The sequence below is a fragment of the Podarcis erhardii genome (genome assembly GCF_964252035.2).
Source record: "Podarcis erhardii genome assembly, chromosome: 2".
NCBI lineage: Eukaryota > Metazoa > Chordata > Lepidosauria > Squamata > Lacertidae > Podarcis > Podarcis erhardii.
The window spans coordinates 83,529,296-83,554,498 of NC_138498.1; the positions used below are offsets into that span (position 1 = coordinate 83,529,296).

Consider the following 25,203-nt stretch of genomic DNA (forward strand, 5'->3'; position numbering starts at 1 on the left):
ACAACATGATACTCAGCCCGGAAGTTTAACCAACAAAATTATTGTAAAATGGGTATTGTAATCTTGCAACAAATATTTGAAATTGTTTTGTGCAGTGCATAATCCCAGTGTGCGCATGTGTTATGGAAAACCCTGAGGAAATAAAAGAGGTATTCTGCCAGGGCTGATCTTAGCCAAAGTCTACCTTTATTTAAGATCATTGGAAACATGCTTTTGCAAAGTTTTATTAACTGAGGAAATAGTAATGATCAAAATGATGAAATAGGATCATATTTATATTGAAATGAGGCCAGCGAGGGAATGTGTGGGCCTCCATCTCTGATACGATACGAGTACAAATGGTTCAAAAGACAGAAGCGACAGTGAGGGAGTAGATGACTGGAAAGCAAAGTTAAGCTTCTGTTTTCAGGGATATCTTTCTCTCTCCCTTTTTGGAGGCTGGCTGAATTATACCCTTGTCTACTGAAACCCTCTTAGTTTAATTCCCACAGGCCTCAGTGACACCTAGGGCAGCGCTGATCAACTGCAGGCTCCTACATCGCTAATCTCAGCCAGCAAGCTGATTATGATTTTAGCAGATGTTACAAAATAGAATGGGTCCGTTTTCCCCTTCTTTAAATAGGAAATGCTGCGCGTTTCAGACTTACAACATTACAATTTTGTAACAGGAATGAAGTTCTCTCCAGGGATTTTATTGGATATACTAGATACTTGGATTTATGAGACAGAATAGCCAAACAAGCTAAAGAGACTCAATTCACTTGAGTGAAATTAAATTTGTGCCTTGTGACTTGGTTTTGTATAAGATGTTTGTATATGAAGAGTAAGAGACAGGCTCACGGAAATAGTACAAGGGTTTTAAATGAATGCAGTTCACTCCTTTTTGTGATCTCTCTGCGCCAGCACATAACATATTCAGAATATTCTTGATCTCTTTGGCTAAAAGAGAGGCCCTCTTTCTTCTCTTATCAAGCATGAATCAGCTCTTCCATGCCTTCTTCTGTGAGTGGGGTGGCTGCCTTTCTACTCAGTTCTTTTTTCACAGCTGCAGTAGTAGTATCATGGTAAATACCAGTCTCAATCTAGCATAGGTCCTCCACTTGTGGGTGGTGCTGTGGGTTAAACCACAGAGCCTAGGACTTGCCGATCAGAAGGTTGGCAGTTCAAATCCCCGTGCCGGGGTGAGCTCCCGTTGCTCAGTCCCTGCTCCTGCCAACCTAGCAGTTCGAAAGCACGTCAAAGTGCAAGTAGATAAATAGGTACAAATCCGGCGGAAAGGTAAACTGCGTTCCCGTGCACTGCTCTGGTTTGCCAGAAGCGGCTTAGTCATGCTGGCCACATGACCCAGAAGCTGTACCCCGGCTCCTTCGACCAATAAAGCGAGATGAGCGCCGCAACCCCAGAGTCGGTCACGACTGGACCTAATGGTCAGGGGTCCGTTTACCTTTAACTAACTTTAACTGGATTGGGCTACTTGTAATTGATTTTTATCAGCATTGCGTTGTTGTTGTTGGTTAATCAGCAGGTACTGGCCACAGCACAAAGTAGAATCCTTGGGTATTGGCCATGATCTAAAGCAGAATCCACAGTGGGTGTAATTTCCCAAATTCATAGAATTGGATTGACCTTGCTCTTGCTGGGTGTGTAATGGATGACTGTGTGACCATTACAGCTCACTAGATCATGACAGTTGAGTGAGCTGGTCTTGGGCATAATTTCAGTTATAGCTCTTTTAAGCAATAGCAATTATGCATTTGAGCCAGCCCACACCAGCTATCATTTCAGTCCTAAAAGCATGCACAGGCATGTTGTCTTGATTTGATTTTGATTTGGAACTAGGGAAGATTTTGCTTAGTATTTCCAAGAGTTCTCAGGCCATCATATGCATCGGTCTCTTTTCCAGGTCAATAGACTTTGTTGGAGGGAATCAGAAATGCACCTTATCTTAATTCATTCATATTATTTATTCAATTTCACCATAAGGTCCCAGGACAGGTCACAGCAAGTAATCTCTTGCCAGCTCACATTTCGAGACACAATTGAGACCTGCTGGGAAGCTATCAAAGTGACTCCACACCATCCAGTTAACCACTACTACATTCAGAATTATAGTGATAATGTGTTGTCTGGTGGAATGCTTGAAGTCATTAATTGTGTGTGTGTGTATGTGTGTGTGTGTGTCTATAAGAAATGGTGCATTTTTGACCCAAAAAAATCTGGTGTAGAAAGATTTTATAAGCTAGTTCAGCAATCGTGTTTACATTGCAGAAATTGATTTTACCAGCCATTGTAGCATATATAAGATATATATGCATATATTGCACTTTCTTTTTCTTTAGGAAGTTGCTCCATACTAAAGGTAAAGGTAAAGGTAAAGGACCCCTGGATGGCTAAGTCCAGTCAAAGGCAACTATGGGGTGTGGTGCTCATCTCACTTTCAGGCTGAGGGAGCCAGCGTTTGTCCACAGCTCCACCCACATCCCATACTAGAGATGGTTCAGTGAAAGCAAAGCTTGATCAGGTTGGGACCACCAAATTCCATGTATATATTGATGCCTCCTCCATGCCTAACCCTAATATTGATTATCTATCATTCAAACTGAAGTAGTGCAATCTGTCGTTCACTAGTCCAAGAAGGGAGTTGTATTGCAAAAAGAAACAAAAGAATATATGTAAAAGTAGAATATGAGTCAATCTGTCCACAACTGTAATTATAAGAATGCTTGCATAGGGGAGAATCCCTCAAAATAATTCAGATTTCTTTCCAAACAAAATTGCCACTAATGTCAGTGTGACCTCCACAGAAAACAAAGTATGCAATAAAAATCTCCCTGTAGAGCATTAAATAATAAACTCAACAGAAGATGGTATCTACAAAAAGTTTATCCTTTGGAGGATACTTACCTAGCAAATGTGCCTTCTTTTAAACATAATTGTAAAATGTGAGACTCATGGCTGAATTAAGTTGCCACCCTCTTTCATTCTGAACTTCTTAAAATAATTTTACTCTCTTAAAAAGGATTTGCAATGACAATTGACGCAGTTGTCTAAAGATAGACAACTGATTATACACAGTAAATTAAGATGGGCCGTGGCAATGTGAGCCAGAGGAGGTTAGAAGACAGAACTTTAACATAATATAAGCATAGGAAATCATCATGAAAGCTCTTAAGTATACAATTCAATGCATATTTGACTATAAGCCAACAGTCACAAAATATATTCTGTCAGCACTATTTAAATAATAAAATTGTAAATATCGAAAATGCTTTATCCTCACTAGTTAAATTAATAAATGGTATCTAAATATTGTAAAATAGCCAGACAAATGAGCACCACTCTATTCCACCATTATAATAATTCATTATTTGTGTCATAGAATATATTCAGCTTTAATCTAAGAACATAAGAAGAGCCTGCTGGCTCAGGCCAGTGCTTGGGCTAGTCCAGCATCCTGTTCTCACAGTGGCCAACCAGATGCCTGGGGAAGCCCATAAGCAAGACCTGAACAGCACTTTCCTACTAGTTTCCAGATGCATACTGCCTCCAACAGTAGAAGAAGAACCAGGGACATCGTGACACCTGGAGCGGGGCGTCATTACGTAGGGTGCATGTGCGGCATCGCTACGTACGACACATGCGGCGTACGTAGTGACGCCGCACATGCACTGTACATAGCGGTTTGCCAGGGGCGCCACTTGAGCGCCGTACGGACTGTGCCAGGATCCCTCCGTTGCCGCTACAGCCACGAACAGAGGATCCTCTACATGTGGCTGTAGTGGCGACGGAGGGATCCCACCGCCATCCGTACGGCGCTTGAGCTGCACTGGCAGCAAATCGCTATGTACAGCGAATGTGCGGCATTGTTATGTACAGCGCATGCGTGCGACGCCACACATGCACTGTACATAGCGGTTTGCTGCCGGCGCCGGGATCCTATGCTCGTGGCCGCAGCCGTGAACGGAGGATCCTCCACATGTGGCTGCGGTGGCGCGATGGCTGCTCACGCCTCCGCAAGCCCCAGCGCAATGCCTTCTTGTCACCCCCCCAGACATGGCGCCCGAGGAGAACTGCCCCCCCCCATTGCGACACCACTGGGTAGAACATAGCCATCATGGTTAGTAGGCATGGACAGCCTTATCCTCCAGGGATCTGTTGAATCCTCCTTTATAGCCATCAAAATTGGTGGCCATCACTGATCCCTGTTAGCATGAATATAATTTATCAGTATGTTATGCTAAGTACAATGCTGTACATATTCTACTCCCAAATCTACCACCATTCTTCATCTGAAAGCAAGTATATGGTGCATTCTTTACAACCTATGTAAAGGAAAGGTTGTTAAGAAAATGTTTTCATTACCATCTGAAGCACCATCCACTCCTTCCAGCTGCTGCTATTATTTCTGTCAGAGGGAGGTGCTTTTTTTTTTAATTATCCAGAAGAGGTTGTCTGCACATCAATACAGCACACATTGCCCTTTAAAGAAACAAGTTCACCAATGAGGTTTCCTATGAAGTGATACTTGGAGGGCTTTGCTGCACTGCTGCTGCTCCTCAGCTTCATCAGGCAAACTTCAGACCCCTGTGACAGGTGGATTCTTCCCCAAAAGCCTTGGGTGGATGATTCACTGGTCTCTTTCCTCACGGTGTGCAGAAGCCTTGGGAAAGCTGGCACTTGAGGGCAGCAGCTTGTGTAGGAACCGGATACCTGCTGGTGGATCTTGCCCTGCTGGTGAATCTTAAGCAAGTGGTTTGGATGGGTATAGCAAGGGATTACAACAGCAGCCCAGCCCAGGTTATAATGGTAGGATCTCACGTACCAGTTAGCACACCTTTGGAAAGTATGATAAGCAAAGTTCAGGGAGAAAACAAACCTAACCTGAGGAACTCCAGGGAACAAATATTGTATCACACAGTAAATCCTTCTGAACTTGTAACCTGCTTTGTGCAAGATGTACCATGGAAAAGCAGCACGTGAATAAACTGATGAGGAAATGTGTAATTTATTGTATTAAACCCCACAATGCTTTCATTTGTATACATTTTTTCAAATTGTTTGTGGAGATGGCGCCTATTATATACATTCTTAAAGATGTTTCCTAAAGTATTCACATCCATGAGAGGCAAATGCGGATTTAGATAAGATTTGCTGAGCACGGCAGTTACAGAAAGATGAAGCCTTTTAAATGGCATGTATATTTTCAATGCACGTTCAAAATATTGTCTGCTTAATTTTTGTGTATTTCTTGCTATAGATGTGCCCACATTGGGCACATTCTTACAGAGGCCATCAATTTCAAAGATTGTGCTGCAAATTTAATGTACTATAATTACGTATACTTATCTTTATGGTGGGGAGGAAGTTCAATTTAATTATATCCTTCTGTTCTTTTTTTAGTTTCTTAAGAACAAGTATAGTGATAGTGTGGAATGCTTATAGCTTTTCACCAATTCTGCTTTGTAATCTTGGCAACATCTGTTTAAAACTGATTTTCCTCCCATCTCATTACACCCTCCTATGGAAAATGCACTAGTAAAAGAATAAATAATAAGTGACTTTATCATCCTTGTCCTGTCACACAGATTAAAACAGTTTTAGTATTCCTCAAGAACATGATATTCACCCAGACATAATACACTAAAGCTCAGGGCTGTCAGCTATCAAAAATCTTCTTTGACATAACCCACATCTTTTGCAACCTAGTTTCTATGGCATAGTAGTCCACCTCTTTGGTACTAATATTTAAAACAAGTTATTTCACCTTTATTGATAATGCTGTCACACAGAAGGAAATCTAATGAGTGGCCTGTGTTCTTTCAGAAATGCAAGAACTGTTTCTTAAGTTAAAATACATATGTCACATCATTTCTAACTTCTAGCTAACTTAATGGACCATTTCCATTTTAAAAGCCTAATTGCTCAAAAGAAAGCTTTGTTGTTTATTTAATGACAAAACATCTCTTTTCAAAGACTACAGGGAAGAAGAGTAGTCCCAGAGATGCTCACTAGGCTCAATAGACATATCAGGGAATATACCCATGGGGATCTGGTTGGCCACAGTGAGAACAGTTGCTGAACTGGTTGGGCCACTGGCCTGATCCAGCAGGGCCCTTCTCCTTAGACTGCTGCCAAAGGCTCATTAACAAAGTCTTGACCCCTTTGTGACTAAAGTTAGGACAAACAGAAATGTAAATAAACCTGGTTGCTCATCTGGAACTGTTGCGATACCCAGATGTTTTGGATGAGTAAGATTCAAAACCCAGGGGTACTGTGTTTTTAAAGCTTGCAGCTATGATTAATATTTATCATTATAGCTAAGGCTGTGCTGAATAGGACTAAGTAGCAGAGGGGCAGGAAACATGGGCAAATCTGAAGAACTCTTGGTTGGGTTGGGCTTATCTTAAAGATGAGGCGGCTGAGGCTTTGAGTTATATTTACACACACACACACACACACACACACACACACACACACACACACACACACTTAGCTGCCTGCCCTAGCTGAGATTTGACATCCGTTTTGAATTCCTTTGTAATTTGTGACACATTGCACAGGAAGGATGCTACAGTTAGCACAAATTTGAAAGTCTTTTCTCTTCTTGCCTGTCCTCTGTGTCCATATGAAGGTGGGGGAAAGCTGTCATAGGTGGGGTATTCTGCCACAAATGACAAAGGGAACATTGCCAGGCTGACGAGGGCAACTGCCTCACTGCTTAAAGCTGAGGCAAAGCTTTTTTTGGTATGTGTGGAGGGAGCCTCAGCCACCTTGTCCTTAACACAGCCTCCAGTTTAAGTTCTTCAAAGTTATCCACAGCAAAAGATTAACCCAATCTTCAAGTGGTGATGGGGATGTTTTGCCCCAGCCCCCAAAGTTGTGAAAAATTCTGAGCCAAATGATTCAGCACTTATTATTACACATCCCAATGCAGTGAAATCACACACACCAAAGCACCCCTTGTTCTCATTGTTTAAGGATGCACATGAAACAAAGTATATCCATAGAGCAGAAAGGGAAAATAAAATGAAAAATCATGTTCCCTTGAATCCTATCAAAATCAAAATATATGTGTACTTACTTCATTTCCAGTATCTCTTCTAACTGTTTTCTCCGTTCTATTCTTAAATTGGCTAGATGTGCTTCTTTCTCACCCAGAGACTGTTGTGTTGAGGCAAGCCGTGCTTTGGTAGCATCCAGTTCTTGTCTGGTCTTATCCAGGGCATTCCTTAGTTCTTCTAACTAAAAAAAGGCATATGAATTAAGTGGTCACAATGGTAATGTGTAAATAAACAGTTAACTCTAAGTTTGGATTCCCCTTCTCTTGTCAGACAAGCAGGCTTTTACATAATAAGGTAATTCAGAAAATTTTATGGCTACCACACTACTTACAATTTTACTTTTTTATTTATTATTTCAGTTATATTCCACCTTTTCTCCAGGGAACAAGGAATTGCTCTACCCTTTTTACCCTCACAAGAGCCCTGTGAGGTAGCTTTGGCTGAGAGACAGCAACTGGATCCAAGATTACCCAGTGAGCTTCATGGCTGGATTTGAACCTTGGTCTCCCAGTTCCTAGTCTACCACTTTAACTACTACACCATGCTAAATTTCAACCCTATGGGAAGCCTGCAAGAAGGACTTATCTGACTGGCCAGTATAGGAATCTGTTTGTAGCAAATATGTTGATTATAAATGGTGTCTATATGTGTGTGTTGCTCACATCTTTGCTCTTTTAATTTTAAAATTGCTCGTTGAAATGTCGCAGGAGTGAGAAATGTCATTTTTTCTTACGGTGTTTCCACACAAAAATTCCAGTGTTACAGATTAAATTGTCAGAGTATGACCCAGGTCCAACTTAGACATACTGATATAGACTGATAATAAATCTAAAAAAATCACGGAGGAGGCCAAAGATAGAGTGAATGGAAGGTATTTCCCTCCCTTTTTTTTTTTACCCTTCATATCTATCCATTCCTCTTCACATAAGCTTTCGGGCTCCACGGAGTTCCCTTTGTGGAAAGCTCCTGCAACTTCTCTACTGAGCCAGGACATGTCCTGTTTGGCCAGAAGAGGCACAACAGGTTTCTTGGACTCAGCTCTACTGGGCTGGTGGGCAAGAGGACACAGCCAGCAGTCATATCCTGTAAGCTTGGGACACGGCTGCCATGCAGCACACTTTCCTCTTGCCTAGGGGATCCATGGAGTCTGTAGGTAAGAGGGATGAGGCAACAGTCATGCCACTGGAGCGCAGGCCGAGAGGTGCAGAGGGGGGGGGGTGTCTCTGTCCAGGGGCTCCAGTGGTTTTTGTTGGCTGAGGCTAAGCAACCTCTGAGAATAAGAAGCTAACAGCCATATTCTCCAAGTTCCGTTCCCTCCTGCTCACTCCATGCCCGAAGTTGAAGGCAAGCAAACGGGTAGTGCCAGCCCCAGCTGACAGCATACCATGCACACATCTCTCAATTCCAATAGGTTAATAGGAGACTAATGGGGCATACTTAAAAATGACAATATTCCTGCACACTTCTGTGGTACCGATCTCCAGTATAAAGGACCTTCCAGTGTCCTGCCGTTCATTTTCCCTTTCAGTGCAGCTCAACATGGGAGACCCACTTTGATAGCAGGAGGATTAGTCATTATACCCTGCTTTCATAGTTATGTCAATTTTGACCTTCAAGATAATCCTGCTACCTTACAGGATAGTTTGCCTAGAAGAGAATTCTCTTTGATGGAAAACAATTAGGCTTGTAATTTTAAAAAAACACACAGCAAAAACCATTCTCCCCCCCCCCGAATCTCTTTAGATAAACTGTGCAAGTAGAGCAGAACAACTCTTTAGCTGGTGTTAAAGTACAGTGCTGTCAGGCTGGCCTCTCTGGTTAATGTCAATAGCACTACGTATAAAAGGTGACTAAAGTGTGTACAAATGTTGATCTTAGGGGAAGGTATGCCTAGAATCATACACACATCTACTATTTCATCCAGCAGGTCAGTTTAAGGGAGAGAGGGCAAACTGGGAGTTTTCTTGCCAAAAATAGATTCCTAGCACACTTGCAACACTATACTCCAGAAGGCAACTTTACCACTTGCATTAATTGTGATATATAGAAATCAGGGATGCTTATCCCATTAGTTTCTGTGAAGCAACAGAAGTGAATGGTGGGTGTCGCAAGACTCACTCTTCATAGGAAGAAAAACACTTTGCAGTGTTCAAACTTTAAGACTTATTAAAATATACTTGTAAAATAATGCATTTAGATTTCATGATTAACATGAGATACCATGAGCCGATTAATTTAGAATAAAAATGGCATTGTATCAGCAAGCTAGCAAAAAAATAGTGCTAGCCATGTTATTTGCAAAGTAAGATAATCTGCAATTCAACATCTATCCTATTCATCCTTAACAGCACTTTTGTTATGAGGTTGTCTCATTTGTTTGTATCTGACAAATCTACCAAAAATGAAATACTGAAAGCATTTGCTAATGCTCATTAATGATGACTGAATAGGACTCAACCTGAAGTTGTACCAGTCCTGCAGATGGATAAATACAAGAAAACGCTTCACTTTATTTATACACACAATGTGGCAGAGCAGAGGTTATATGCTAATGTATGAATCCCAAGGAATAATCTGTACAAACTGTACTGAATAATTTTGTACAGTAATATTACATTTTGCATGCAATTTCCTAACTAAAATGCCAATATATATGGAATAACATTAAGTTATTTTACTTCAGAATATCAGAAAGGGGTAGCTGCATACTGTTACTCATTATGAGCAACTGATGCTCGATATTATTTGGGTTACCTGGGGCAAGGGGTAAGAGTGCATAATTAATGTGCCCTCACAAATTAATCATCTTCCCTTTGCTAACCTTCCTGGGAGCCTTAAAAATCAACCTTTGGTGGTGCTTGCTTAGCGCTGTCTGAACTGTGTGTTTATTGTCCAGACGCTGGACAAAGACAAACGAAGACAAATTCAGAGCACACTCTGTACATGTGCAGACTCTCATTTTACATTCTCTGTAGCAATGGACAAGCAAGAAGCTGTTCCAAAAACCAAATGGCACCCGTTGAGCATTACTGACTAATGCTCAGAAAGTCTTGAGGGATAATTTTTTTATATTTAAATCACTGATTTGAAATAGGTTTCCAAGTTTCTAATTCAAACAACCCTATCTCCATGGATCAAAAGAAATAAACACATATTTTTAAAGCAGGCAAATCTGTAACATGTAAAATAAACTATTAAAATACTAGTCTCCATTATTGCTTAAACTTCTTAATTCAATGGCAGGCCAAACATTAACACCTCTGGAAATGATTCTAACTTTCATACTTACAGTATATTGCTCAAATGTTTGTCATGTATGTAAAAAATTACTAAATTCATCCAAACAGTATTTTTCTGGGCATACAATGATCAAGGTATCAAGCGTCATCTTAAAACACAAGCCATTGCAACTTTTATTCAAGGGGCTAAGAAAACTGGAACTTCATTCTTAATAGATTTGAAGTGGATGTTAGCTAACAGTCAATGTGCATTTTAGAGACATCCAAATGGGAAACTTCTTGAAGCTAATACATTATGGATGGATGGCGTCCATGGATACACAGCTAGATGCATTACTTTCCATTGAAAAATCATTCAGACTAGCATCCAAAAGCAAGCCCTATCCAAATCCTGAGCCAGCTAATAACCTACGTGCAGCTGAATCAGGATGAGGGACTATCAACCTGGTTGCAAATTAGGGACATGCTCCCCTCTTCCCCAACACCTGTTCACTTGTGAATAACTTTAAACTTTTTTGCCAATGGGTGTAAAAAAAGACTTCTCAAAGGGGACTGTATTTGGGGATGTATTTTGAGGAGATTATCTGTCCACATGTAAAACTGCAGAGATTGTGGAGTATACTATTTCAAGTAAATAAAAAGTTCTGCATTTTTTGTTTTGTTTTAAAAATCAGTTATATTAATTGTCCCTGCTTTCAATTTATATCTGAATGTAATAAATGCAGACCCTCTGCCAAACAGAATCTATGACCCTCTGCCAAACATATTGAGCTAGAGGTTTTTTTTGTCTATGTATAGGAATGAACCAGAGGCAAATACAAGTAACTTTTGAGGTCAAGTATTTTGGTAAAATATGCTGGTTTCTGGGCCAGCCCTTTCAGACTAATATGAGCCTAATCTCCAGCCGAAAGTTTTAGATTATGCTCCTACTGAGTTGTCTAAAAATTCTGTTTACTAAAACAGATGTGTTCTAGTTGTTATAGAAATATCAGTGTTCTGGAAATACATGAATTAGAATGTTGGAAAGCTATTTCAGATCAACGATTTAAATCGGCTCCTTCGATTTTTTGGTTATTTAAATAATGATTCAAATCAACAATTTAAACCTTTGTAATTTAAATTGATCTCTTGTGTCCAATGTGTGAGCTATCTGTAGATTTGCACTTAGTGGAGCCACAGACTGTGCCTGAATTATTAGGACTGCAAGTGTAACAGGTGCTCAGGAGAAGGGAGAACTAGCTAACTATTCACTGCTTCTTCCTAAACTCAGACAAGAGAGTTATGCTGCTTCTATCATAAGTAGGTTCATCCAGACAAGCAAACATATGAGATTCATGCAAACGAGCTTGTCCTCTTAGGCTACTTTATTGCAGGTTTTGCCTTACTTCGGGAGTGGGGAACATTTTCGGATCAAGGATCACATGACCGGGTAATAAAGGCTTTCTGGGAAATGATATATAATGAACTGAAAAAAATGTTTAAAATAACTTTTGTTATTTTTGTTGTTGTTGTTATAAAACCAGAAGCCTTTCTATTAGGAATTATAGGTACCAACATCCCAAAGGAACAGAAAAGACTTTTTCTGTATATGACAGCCGCAGCATGGATGCTACTAGCCCAGAGGTGGAAAGAAGAAAGAGTTCCTGCCAGAGAGGACTGGAAAACTAAGCTGTTAGACTATGCCAAAATGGCAAAACTGACCAGGAAACGCAGAGTCCAAGAAGACAAGAAATTCAAGAATGGGAAAAGTTTATAATTTATTTGGGAGACGACTGTAAGCAGATGAAAACATTAGCAGGATTTTAATCCCACTTGTAATGTAACAAATATTATGGACAATGTGGATAGATACAAAATATAGACTATGAAATAATATGCAGTTGGAAATGTTGACAATAGGACCCATGGAGGGGATGGGGGAAAGTCATGAGATTCAGAGAAATCTCTTTTTATGGATATGTATTTGGCATTGTATTTGGCATTTATTTGATTTTACAAATGCAAATAAAAATGATTTCAGAAAAGGATTGCATTACCTTCCAGATAATCTCCTGCATACCATGTTAGTGATGGGTGGGTTCAGTAGCAAAAATAGGTGGAGCAACAACTTTTGTAAAGCAGACTCACCCACCTGCAGGGATTTTTCCAGGGGACAAGTAAGTATTTCAAAAAACCAAACGTTTCTGCTAGATCTGGTAACATAAAGGTGTTGTGGCCAGGGCAGACCTGCTATCCACCCACAGGTATGCCTGGTATCCATACATGTTTCTACTTACCACTAAAACAAGGGATAGGGCCCATGTGATGGCTTTGCCCTCTGGGTGATCCAGCTCACATGTGCTGCCCAAATCACTACCTCTGGTTTTGCTGTCTCTCTTCTTGGACCCCAGATTGAAACACATGGTTGCTGCAAGGATGACTGCGGCTAGGGATTGGAAGACCACTTTGGACTGGCATGAAACACATATGGCACCTTCCCTTCTTAGAAAAACCAACATTGAGGCTGGCAAAGGGCCAAGTTGAATCAGATACATTTGAAGCTGTCTGGTTTCCCTTCTTCAGCAAAGGGGCTCTGGCTGCCTGGCCAATTTTGGGGAATACAGTTTGGGGAAGTTTTTAATGTTTGATGTTTTATTGTATTTTTAATATTTTGTTGGAAGCCGCCCAGAGTGGGCCCAGCCAGATGGGTGGGGTAAATAATAATAATAATAATAATAATAATAATAATAATAATATAAAAAATACTTCTTGCCCTGATGTGCATTGGGTATTGTTTGTTAATGAATATTATATTTCATGGGGTTGTGGTGGGGTTTCTTTTGTAGATCTAAAATAAACTTTTTAAAAAAACAAAAAACCACCAAAATAAATGAGAATAGCACCTGGACATTTTTGCTTCACATCTCAGTTTCTACAAGGATTAGAGACTTATTCTTCTTTTAAAAAAAATTTTTTTTAATAAAAAGTTATACAACTAGTGTTTATGGTTCATTATGGCCAATGTTCCTCCTTGCTTCCTCCTGCAAAAACTCATATGCACCATCTAGGCAAGCAAAAGGAATGATCAGAACTCAAGGACACACTTCAGCCAAGCCAGAGCACTCAAGGAGCTGAAAAGTAGAACTGGTGAGGCATGTGGCTGGGGAGAGGATGTAGCCTGGGAAAAGTCCTGACATAGAGAACTGGGACTCAGCTACACTGGCAAAGAAAAAGTGCTTTATATGCATTGTATATGCATACTGTGACACCAAATGGCGCTGTGGAGTTCTGTTTTTGCCAACCAGATTTCTCATATGAAGTTTACAAAGCATTTAATTGAAAAGCTTCTTTGATGTGTCTAGGTCATGGGTAGGCAAACTAAGGCCCGGGCGCTGGATCCAACCCAATCGCCTTCTAAATCCGGCCCATGGACGGTCTGGGAATCAGAGTGTTTTTACATGAGTAGAATGTGTGCTTTTATTTAAAATGCATCCCTGGGTTATTTGTGGGGCATAGGAATTTGTTCTTCCCCCCCAAAAAAAATATAGTCCGGCCCCCCACAAGGTCTGAGGGACAGTGGTCCGGCCCCCTAGTTTGCTGATCCCTGGTCTAGATCCAGCCCTGGAGAGTAATATCTGGCCCTGAGCCTCAGGTTCTCCACGCCTGCCTTACCTTAATAAGTCTACCCATAACACGTAGATGACACTGCCAGCTTAGAGTAGCAAGTGGAATGGGAAATATATTCTGATTGAAGCTGTGGGGTGCTCTGTTGACAATAAATGTGAATACATTCATCCAAACCCATAAAATGAAGCAGTCAAGTATTTCAACTAACTAGAACATGGGTTATAGTCCCTGGGTTGTCTCCCATCTTACTCATACTCAGAGCAGTCCCACTGAAATTAATGGGCACAACTAATTCAATTCATTTTTATGGCTCTACTCTGAGTAAAATTTAGTTGGATACAGCTGCTTATATCAAATAGAGTATTTGATCCTTCACTTAATTACTGTGCTTTTTCTGTTCCACCATGAACAAAGGATTTAGATTGTAATCAACATTCTAAACAAGTTTAATTTTTTTGTGTACTCTGTCCCCAAGGTTCAAAACAGAAGTGTAGGAAAACTTTCACCCACTGCAAGCATGATCAGAACTATTTATATAAATTGGAGCATGAATTCATGTATGTGATGGGCCTTACAAAAGAGTTCCAATGGTCACTCAAATATGGACAGTGTTTAACAACAACACTTACATATGCTTCTGTAGCCAGCAGAATTTACAGCATTTTTAAGGAAAAGTTTTCCTCTTCAAATATTTCCAGTAAAGAGCAGAGTTTATACAAAATGATTAGGAGTGAGGCTAGTCTAAATATAATATACTTGTAAGGGAAATAACATTTATTTCTCTGAGATCCCAGGCACTGCTGATGGCAGAAGCAAGGCTGGAATGTACAGATAATTATCTTTAAGGCCAGTTGACTGTTAGAAGGCCTACATAATATCACCTTTAAGATCAAGCCAAGACATTCCAGTCTGAATCAGGGTTTATTTATTAAAGGATTTAGCACTTTTAGATCCCATATTGCTTGGAAGACCACCAATTTCCATTCTCAAATATCCAATTTCTCCAATTTCTTGTTACATGCGTAAAACCCTCAGGATCACATCTGCACATTCACAAACGAAGGACACAAAAATACCTTCTCTTTTGCTGACATAAAACTCCATTGGAATCACCTTCAAAGTAAATCTTACAGAGACTCTTCAGTAATTCATTAAGTATTGTTCATCAAGATATGGCAGAAAACATCAGAGGCATTTCTGCCTGGATGTGTTCAAGTTTTGACTAGACTGGACTGGGCCAGAAACAATCAGATCAAGGCTGACTCCGGAAGGTTCCGGAAGAAGATTTCAAGACAAATTTTGAGCAGACCAAGAAACAGAAATGATACCCATGTTCCAAACTAGGACAGCTGAGAGTGACGCACTGAAATAAGAGCTCATCCCTCCCCTTTGATTTTTAAAAAACTTAGTTGTATTTTGCTGTTTTAGTTGATAGCTTCAAGATAACAATGCCCCTGTTACTGTGCACTGTCTTTACCAATTCATGATGCTAAGCTAAATGTTATACCAGATATGCAAGTCAGAAGGCTGAATTAGATATGATGAGAAATGCATTTTATGTTATTGTTTTTAAAAGCACCGGGGTGTCTTTGTCCTAGGTTGGGACCATGATGAAAGGAGCTTTAACCCTTTCTCACATGCTATTTCCCTAATGAAAACCACCCTCAAAGCTCTTGCTTGCTCCAAGATGCAAAACACCTTTTATCCACACCATGGTCTTTGAGGTTTGAAGTTCAGGTTTATTCCAAATTCTTTGTGTTGAAAATATACGGAAGATTGTTGTGATATTGAGGAGTTAGTGTGGTGTAATGCACTCCCTCCTTCTATGACCAGTTTACTTTCACCTCTTAGTAGTCAGACTTGCTTTTTCTTCCTTTGCTTTCTGTTTCATTTTTGCTGAGCTGTATCTGTCTCAGACAGTACATGCTGGGCATCTGTTATTCATCTCTAGATAGTCCTTGATGACGTCTCAAGGCCATCCACCTGTTTAGGAAGTATCTGGGATGGCTGCACAGTTATCTATATTGGTTGCCTGCCACTGCACACTTAATCTGTCCAAGGATATAAACATGATCAAAAGTGTTGTGGAACCAACACTGTGAGTGTAATTACTAAAACAACCTGTGGTTCAAGAATAATTTAGTGAAATGCAGTATGGTTGATGAGATTAAGACATAAAATGGTGGGGAAAGTCCATCTCTTGAAACTTTACACATCAATTGCTGTTCTCAGGGGTTTCCAGTAACTGAAAGGACATAAGTTGTCTTTCTTTGATTTGATTTTTATTTCCTAATCCTATAAATAAAATCTATGTATTGAAGAACGGACCTGGTTTGCTTTGTTGCTTTGTCCAAATTAAAAAATAATCTCTGCCCCTTGGCAGAACATTCCTTTTCATGATTTTGGGGAAGAGTTCCTTTTTTTCTTTGTTGTTCCCCATGGGAAGAAACCTTCACACTTCTTAGTCAGGCTTCAAAACCATTCCAAATATACTGTTCCTATGGAACAGCTTTCAGCAGGCACAGCCCTCAACAGGAGAGGAGTGGTAACAGTTATTATAATTATATTTCTAATATTTTTTCTGTATATCTTGAGATTCCTTGAATGTAGAAAAAGTTCATAAACCCCTACATTGTCTACAGGCAATCCCATTCCATTGTCCTACCAGTCAGCACAGAACCATCAAGTTTGTTCCTACAGATAAACTGTATTACTCAAGTAGTTTCTTTCTTTAGAAGCTTCTCAGACATTCCTTTGTCTTAAAAAGAAAAAGGCAGCTGAAAGGCAACCTGCCTGTCTGCCATTATCAACCTTCCCCTTCAATATATATAACTGCAGTGGTATGTTGCAGCTGTAGTGACAATTTACACGAAGAAACCAAACTGAAGTTCCAGAGGTCTTTCCAGTGGCTTGCATGAATTGGCTGTGCACCCAAAGACATGCCCTGAAATCTTCTGCAAAGAACAATAGTTACATGACAGATGCTTAAGTCGACTGATAAGTAGAAACTGTTCCTTGAGGATGGAAATATTACTATTTCCCCTCTTTATATATTGTTTCAATACACATCAAGCTATGTGCACAAAGCACTATTTCCATGAGTTTCCATAACAGTAAACTTTACTAAGTTTTCAGTCTACTTACCAAAAGTAACATTTCAGTCAATGGTTTTATTATTGCTCTAGTTCCTGTTCTTGGCATTTCCTACTTTGATACATGTATTTTTTATTTCACCAATATTCCATTTCCCCATAAATAACTTTTCTTTCTTTCTATACAGGTTCTTGAACTGTCAAGTGTGCTCTTCTCTCTCTCTCTCTCTCTCTCTCTCTCTCTCTCTCTCTCTTTCTCTCCATATACTTTACTTTATAAGCAGCAAATAGCTCTGATCAATTTTTAAAAGAACTTTTAATCAGCCACAACATTGTCTCAACTAAGTTGGGCAGCAGTTTTTTAAAATATATATATTATTTTTCAAACAAGCATTTACGAAAACCAAACACATATGCAAATCTGGCTGACCAACTAAAATTCCTGTGTTTAATCAACTAAGAACTGAGTAATAGACCTGCTTTCAAGCCTTTGCTTCCAACAGTTTTCTGCTCTCTCTAGTGCCAGGACTGAGGGCATGTTGAATTTGCTCCCACAAGATGTACTGATGACTACCAACAAGGACAGTTTTGAAAGAGGATTAGATAAATGCATAGAAAAATAAGCCTATCAATGGTTAGCAATCGTGAGCACTACATATTACTGTCTTTTTCTGTCTTTTTGGGACTCCAGACTGAGAAAATGGGGGAAATTGCCCTCATGTATAAGACGACCCCAATTTTTATACTTAATTTTTCAAGAAAATATCCTAGTCTTATACACAGAAAAATATGGTACCTTCAGGATCAGAAGCAGCATGTGTCTGAATACCAGTTTGGGCGGGGAGGGGAGAGACACATAAGCATGGAGAGTGCTATTGTTCTCACATCCTACTTATGGCTCTGCAGAGACATCTGGTAGGGACTCTGGGAACAGAATGCTGGACTAGAGAGGACTTTGGTCTGATCAAGTAATGATTCTGTTTCTCATAGAGGAGGCACAAATGGTGTGAGCACCTTACCTATATCCCCCAGTGAGGTAGACAAATATGAGAGCTGAAGGCTAAGCCTTCTCCTCAGGTTCCAAGTCAACCAAACTTCTAAAAAGTCCAGGTTGTTGGACCCAGTACTGAGGCTTCCATCCACAACACCTGACTAGGGAAAGAAGGTGAGAAGTAGAAAGAAATGCTGCTGACTCAATGATGAAAATGGGCAGAGAGCCACCTTACACTAATTTTCTCATCCAGACATTGTCAGTGGGAGGTTTTATAGGACAATGGCATAATAAGAAATTTATGACAAGCATGTCCAAACAATGCAGAACATTTCTCCCCCCCCCCCACAACACAGGGCATTCCAACATCTTTAAAGCCAGTGACAATTTTAAAAACAATTGAAACAAGATTTCCTTTAAAAAAAAACAACCCCCCCCCAAAAAAAAATCCTGTCCCATGAATTTTTAAACTATTGGTATTCTCCTGAATAAAACATATAGCACCTAATAATGTTTAGGAAAGAAGGTCATACAATTATCCACATGCATGGTTAAGTTAAAGCCAAACTGAAGTAAATATGATTTATTCCCACTCAAGTGCACAGAGGACTATAGCCCAAGGGAGGACAAATGACTGAAAAGAGGTGTCATAATCTGTACCTTGACAAAGGAGAAACAACAATAAATGGTGTTAATTATTAGCCCTCAGGTAGGCTCAGCAAAGACATTAATGACCAAATTCATTCTCAGACCCAGTTCCTCATTTGTAGAATGGATATAATTGTGCTTATCGGAAAGGATCACTGTGAGAATGAAAGCACTAAGGACAATAAAGTAGCTTGCACAGCTTTAAGCCCCACATATAATAACTGCAATTTAAATTAAACTTGCAGTCCAACCTGCAACTAATCCTTTGAGTAATCCTGCTTGGAAGTAGAGCGCCAGCAAGGAGCAGTGGTTAGAGTGTTGGACCAGGCATGTTGGTGACCGGGGTTCAAACCCCAACTCTGTTATGAAGGTCACTGTGTGACCTGGGGCCATTCACGGCTTCTCAGCCTAACCTACCTCATAGGGTTGTTGTGGGGAGGGGGAGGGGGAGGACCATATACACCACCTTGAGCTCGTCCATCTGTTGAATAAAAGGGAAGGTTCATTACTAAATTCATTGTTTTCCTGGCTGCAGGACTATGCACACTCACAGTGGAGTAAGTAAGGATTGGGATCCGAGGGCAGGAAGAAGAGGAGGAGTTTGGATTTGATATCCCGCTTTATCACTACCTTAAGGAGTCTCAAAGCGGCTAACATTCTCCTTTCCCTTCCTCCCCCACAACAAACACTCTGTGAGGTGAGTGGGGCTGAGAGACTTCAAAGAAGTGTGACTGGCCCAAGGTCACCCAGCAGCTGCATGTGGAGGAGCGGAGACGCGAACCTGGTTCCCCAGATTGCGAGACTACCGCTCTTAACCACTACACCACACAGGAGGAAAGGTCAGCATTGGGAGGAAAGGGAGGGAAGATCAACATGGAGTTAGGGGAAAGGGAAGGGTGGGGAGATCAACAGTGGCAGTTTTGGCTTCTCTTCATCCTCCTCCAGCTGCCACCCCTCTCTGGCCTTGGTGAAAAGCAAATGGTGTTGCTGCTGCAAAGCAGCCTCTGGACAAAAAGGAGGCAGAAGCCAAAAGGAGAAGGAACAGCACCTATGTGCACCGGGGGTTGCATCTGTCACTCGTGGATCAGGAAGTTCCTGCCATCCAAGGCAGTCATCTAATGTGTCCTCATGGGCAGCCTGGCCCTCGGCTAATCACTGGAGAAGCAAAAATTCTACATGTAATAGTGATTCCTTCCAGTGAAGGACATAAATATAGGCAGCTAGACCAGTAGAACTTTGTATGGTCATGATGTTCTGAATCATAGAATCATAGAGTTGGAAGAGACCACAAGGGCCATCGAGTCCAACCCCCTGCCAAGCAGGAAAGATGTTGAAGATGTTAAGAAGAGTATGTCCAGTGGATCTCTTGTACCAGACCAGGAAAGTAGACTTCTGGGAGACTCGAGCAGGTGCATAAATATGATAGCTCTTATTAAATCAGTTAATAGAGCAACCCGGCATTCCAGCTGTGGATCACTCTTGCCCTGGAGTGGACTAGTGCTTACAATGGCTAGCTTTCAGTGCCAGATGAAACCATTTCTGTCCTGCTGGGCCTTTCAAGTGCAGGCAATCCTCGTTTTGCATGGGGCGGCTTCCAAGTAAAGAGTTCTGTTCCACCCTCCCCCACCCAGTTGTGCCTCCCTCCCTCCCTGTTAGTGATGTTTTAGGGACATTTTTGGGTCACTTCCGGGTTCGGTGCAATGTGTGTGTGATTGTGCCTCAATTGGATGCACATAAATTGGCCGTTGCTTGTCATCACCTTTGGCCTATGTATGATAGAGGGTAGTGTGTACTGAAATTTAGTGACTTGTTTGCTTGTATAATATTTTTATTTATTTTTATGTTGACCTGTTTTTGTATGTTGTGACTCACTCTGAGATCTTTCTACAATGAAGGGCGGGATATATTTTTTAATAAAATAAACTATATCCATAGTCTGTGATAACTGCTTATTAACTTTTGGAAACCACAGAGGACCATGTTGGTCTAGCAAGGCGAACAGTCTATTATGGGCTTGTTCCAAATGCAACATATGTATAAGGCTCAACCACCCCCATGTGGAAAATGTTATGTTAGAAACTTCATTTATATTTGATTTATTGCATAAGGTAATGCATTTTGGACCAATGGAAAGAAATCCAGTATTCAATGGAAAGCAACATTTATATTGCAGTCATTAACATTCACACGTAAAATTTATTGCCAAGATATCACATGAGAGGAAGACTCACAGAAAACAAGGTTCTGCATGGGTCAGACCGTTCCCATAGTTCAGCAGTGCAGGAGTCAGGAGGACATGGCCTCCTAATTCATATCCACAACATTGCAAGGATAAACAAAGAAAGGAGATGTCATACTTCATCTCGATTCTAGAGCAGTCTGCAAAGCTGCAGGGATATCACCAGAAAGATCAGTTTGCTTCAACCTAATATACAAAACAGATTGTGCACAGGTCTTCCACCACCCCTTACCCCACCCCCTGGTAACATTGTGTAACCTAAGGGATTTTCCTAGCTTTAGAATACATACCACAATCTAGCCCTTTCCCTCAACACCCCACGATCCATAGCTGATAAATATTACTTATCATCCAATTGAAATGCAGCTAATTCTAGGCCAAAATCATCAGCTGTTTAGCCTTACATACCAATGTACCGCAAATGTTTAGGCCAGGAAGGGAAGAATTAAGCAGTATCAAATTTACACAGAAGAGGGAATTTTGGAAGGTAGAATGTACAGCAATTACAGGAGCTGGAATTAATCCAGCACACTGGGATTAACATTCTTACTGTAAAGGCAAGGACCAAGGGATTGTTAATGACCGCATGTGGTCTTTATATCACCTCTGAAGGATAGCACCTCCTGTAATTCAAAGCCTACTGTCCAAAACATCATCACGGCTTCCCTATGGTATCTCTGGACAGGTTTACCAACCAAATACTAACCCAAGCTGACCTCCCTTAGTTTGAGAAATGTAACAGGAATACAGCACAGGAAATGCAGCTCTAAGAAGAAAAGAACAGGTGGTGGAAAAATAACAGCTCTACTGGGAATGTTTTGTGAAGTTACTTGCATGCTCTGCTGGCATTACAATGCCAGTGGTGGGCTAGAGAAGGGCCACTGAACTGAAATTGAATCCTGGCAAGATCGAGGTCCTGTAGATGGAGCGGTTCCCAGGTCTGGGAAATAGGCTTTTAACTCATTCTGGGTGGGGTTGGACTCCCTCTGAATCCATTGCTGTCTCGGGAGATCCAGTGGCAAGAACACCCTTCACCAGCTTCAGCTGCTCCTGGACAGGGACAGCACTGCTTCAGTCACCAACACACTGGAAAATTCAAGACTCAGCTACTGTGATGTTTTCTGTATGGGGCTGCCCTTGATATAGGTCTGAAAGCTTCAGCTAGTGCAGGATGCAGATAGAAGGTTAATGAGTGATGTACCTGGCTAGGGAAAGGTAACACTATTGTTGAAGGGACCACACTGGCTGCTTGTTTTTGTTTTAAGGAGGCTTACCCGGACATTTCATTTTATTGTGTATATATTTAAAAACTTGATTTTATCTATGTTTTGATAGTTTTATTATGCCTACTGTTTTTAAAGTCTCTTAGTTTTAATAGCACTGCTTTGTATTATTTTATGTAAATAGATTCAGGGTATCATTAAGCAGTAGATAAACTTTGCTAAATAAATAAAATAACTTGAACTACCTACATGTAAGTAAATATCTTATATACCTTCAATGTTATACCTTGAAGTAGAATTGTTGCATCAACACTATTTTACAGGAGAACTAAAAATAAGGGATATTTCCATGTCTTACTTTTGAAATACAATAGTTTAATATTTAAGAGAGAATATGCAAATGGATTCTTTTACAGTTATCAGAAGATGGTACAGTGGTACCTCAGTTTAAGAACAACCCTGTTTACAAGCTATTCAGTTTACAAACTCCGCAAAACCAGAAGTAGTGTCCCGGTTTGCAAACTTTACCTCAGTCTAAGAATCGAAGCAGAACGGTGGAAGGGCACCGGCGGCGGGAGGCCTCATTAGGGAAAGCACACCTTGGTTTAAGAATGGTTTCAGTTTAAGAACGGACTTCTGGAACAGATTAAGTTCATAAACTGAGGTACCACTGCATTTGACAGCACTTGTATGTTGTATTTCTATTCACATGTCATTTGGCCTTTTCATATAAAAGAAATTATTGGGCAATACTATGATAATGTCAGAAGTGTGGTCTTTGAACTCATTTGACACACTCTTGTGAAGGGTGAGTTGTAAATGCGCAACAAGCACTTACTGTGGGAACAACTGAGGAACAAAAACAAACACAGTATACTAAACTTCGATAGAGATTTTCGCACAAACTTGTGAAAGTGTGAAAAAAGTGAAGCAATGTGCGAATGCAGAGATCTTTATTAGATCCTGTTGTGCTGTAGAAGATTGCATCTCTTAGTGGTTTGAGATGGAAATAGTGCAATATTGTTCAGACCGAGGTCAAATGTATTTAAGTCCTGGCACTTAATAAAAATGAAATAGGCTGATATTCAACTTTGCTGAGCACTTCTGTCACCCATTGGCTTCAATGGGATTCATGGGTTCTCAGCACTTCTGAAATTACTTTTCAATGAAAACACATTTCCTTTTTGAATATAGACTTGCATCTGTTTTCCTAAATTCACTTATACTCAATCTTTATAGACTTCCTCTGAGCTGTAAATCTACGTTACATGCTTTCTTCATTTGTTTGCTAGACAAACTGCCCTTGAGAGTTGTCCTGAATCTAAATTCTTCCACCGTTGGCCATAAAATATTTCATTGCCTCAAAGTAAGCAAAGGAGTGGGGGTAGGAAAAATGGGGTTTGCGGAAGAAATTGCCGCGTTTCAGTACAGATTGTCAAAAACAAGATGCGGAAATATAGAGAAGACAATTGGGAAGGTTAAGGGAAGTGGCCCAGCTTTCAGCTGACAGATGGAAATGAGTACAAGAGGGAGTAGGGCTTAAAAAAAAAGTTAGAGGAGACCTTTCATGAAGGAAAGTTTGCAGCTCTCAAGCAATATGTTCTGTTTGCTGATGACGCCAGATGTTTCCATTCCTGCTCTCCAGACACTGCATTCTTCTCTGCTTCATTTCTGCAGCTTGAATGGCTTGAGCTTTGCAATGCCAGTGTACCAACAGTAATATTATTACTAAGAAAATTAAACTGCATACTTTCATCCAATATGATGAACTGTTCCTTACCACATCTACCAACATTTTCAAGACTGTTCATGAAATTTAGGGACTGTTCACATTTTATGAACAGATGAATGCAGATTAACTTTGTAGTTTATATTGGGGTGAACACTGACCACAAGATTCACTTCAGACCCTGCTTCAGCAAAGAGCAAGATTTGGTCCAAAGTGCTTCAGGGGAAGTCTGATTTGGCTTGTGGGTCTGACCCGGAATTTTGATTAAAACAAAAAACAAAAAACAAAAAACAAAGCTTTGTGCTTTCCTCATTCACTATTATGGGGCAATAAAAAGGCTATTGCCTTCCTTATTTTTGACAGAACTGAATGAAATTTGACAGCATCTTAGCCCCCTTGAGTGGACAACTTCTGCCAAATTAAAAATAGGTTCAGGCTTTTTTATACTAGATATGCTTAAGATTATTATTATTTTTTTATCTTGCAAAAAGGAACTGTCCCTGACTGTATATTTGCAGGCATGGTAGCCTCATCTGAGGGAACAAATTCTGACAAATTTCAGAAGGGTAGATGCAACTGCTTTTATGCAAGGGAAACCTTTACAAGTATAGTGTTTTTAAAAAGGATTCACTTTATCTCCCTTTTTGTTTTATGGGTAATTTGGATGAAAACAGCATACACCCATCATAAAAGTGCCCTCAGGTAAGAAGCTTGACACGTTACAGGCAAAGAGGTCCTACAGCTTTTGTGCTAGGCAACCTTAAGATTGATTTGGAGGGGACCATTTTGTTACAGAAAGAAGCGTCACAGAAAATAACCCTGAGCAATTTCAGAAGGATGAGTGCAAGGGGTAAGGCGTTATGATAGGCTGGGGAGGGAAAACAAGTGTGTTCTGCTCAGTTGGTATCACAAATCACACAAACTAAGAGCAAAACTTATGGGTGGACACGAAGATTTGAAGGCCCAGCTTTTTCCAGACAAACACTACTAGCAAAAGTAGTAAAAGAGCACAAAACAGGCAAGAGCAAGGGGATATAATACTCTAACAAACCTCCACAACCCCCGAGTTAGGAGTGGGGAACTTCTGGCCCACAAGACTCATTAGGCCTGGCACAAGTACCAATTTGGCCTGCAAAGCCATCTCTCCAAAACCATGGCCACCTGTCCCACACCTGGCATCACTGACTGACAGGCCCTGGCCAAGCCTGCTAGGATGGACTGTGCTTAGGTGATCCCACTGATGCACTTCATTACGCAGCCAGTCCCTGATGAAAGCAGGGCTTCAAGCCTGAGCTGATGAGCTGACTAAAATTTGCTTCTATAACAGTCTGAAGTAACTGGAAAAGGATGCCTATGAGAGCTGTGGAAATGGCCT

General features: G+C 40.5%; 1 protein-coding gene across 13 annotated transcripts in view; it reads right to left on the bottom strand.

Moving 5' to 3' along the window:
• ERC2 (ELKS/RAB6-interacting/CAST family member 2) overlaps nucleotides 1-25,203 on the bottom strand; it is a 539,768-nt gene that overhangs the window by 220,708 nt on the left and 293,857 nt on the right. For all 13 annotated transcript variants that reach the window (XR_014153136.1, XR_014153137.1, XM_081848843.1 and 10 more), the window contains one exon: nucleotides 7,082-7,242. Coding sequence is in view for 11 of the 13 variants with exons in the window: in XM_081848843.1 (XP_081704969.1) it covers nucleotides 7,082-7,242 (161 nt within the window). In the remaining 2 variants the exon portion in view is untranslated. The remainder of the gene's footprint in view (nucleotides 1-7,081; nucleotides 7,243-25,203) is intronic.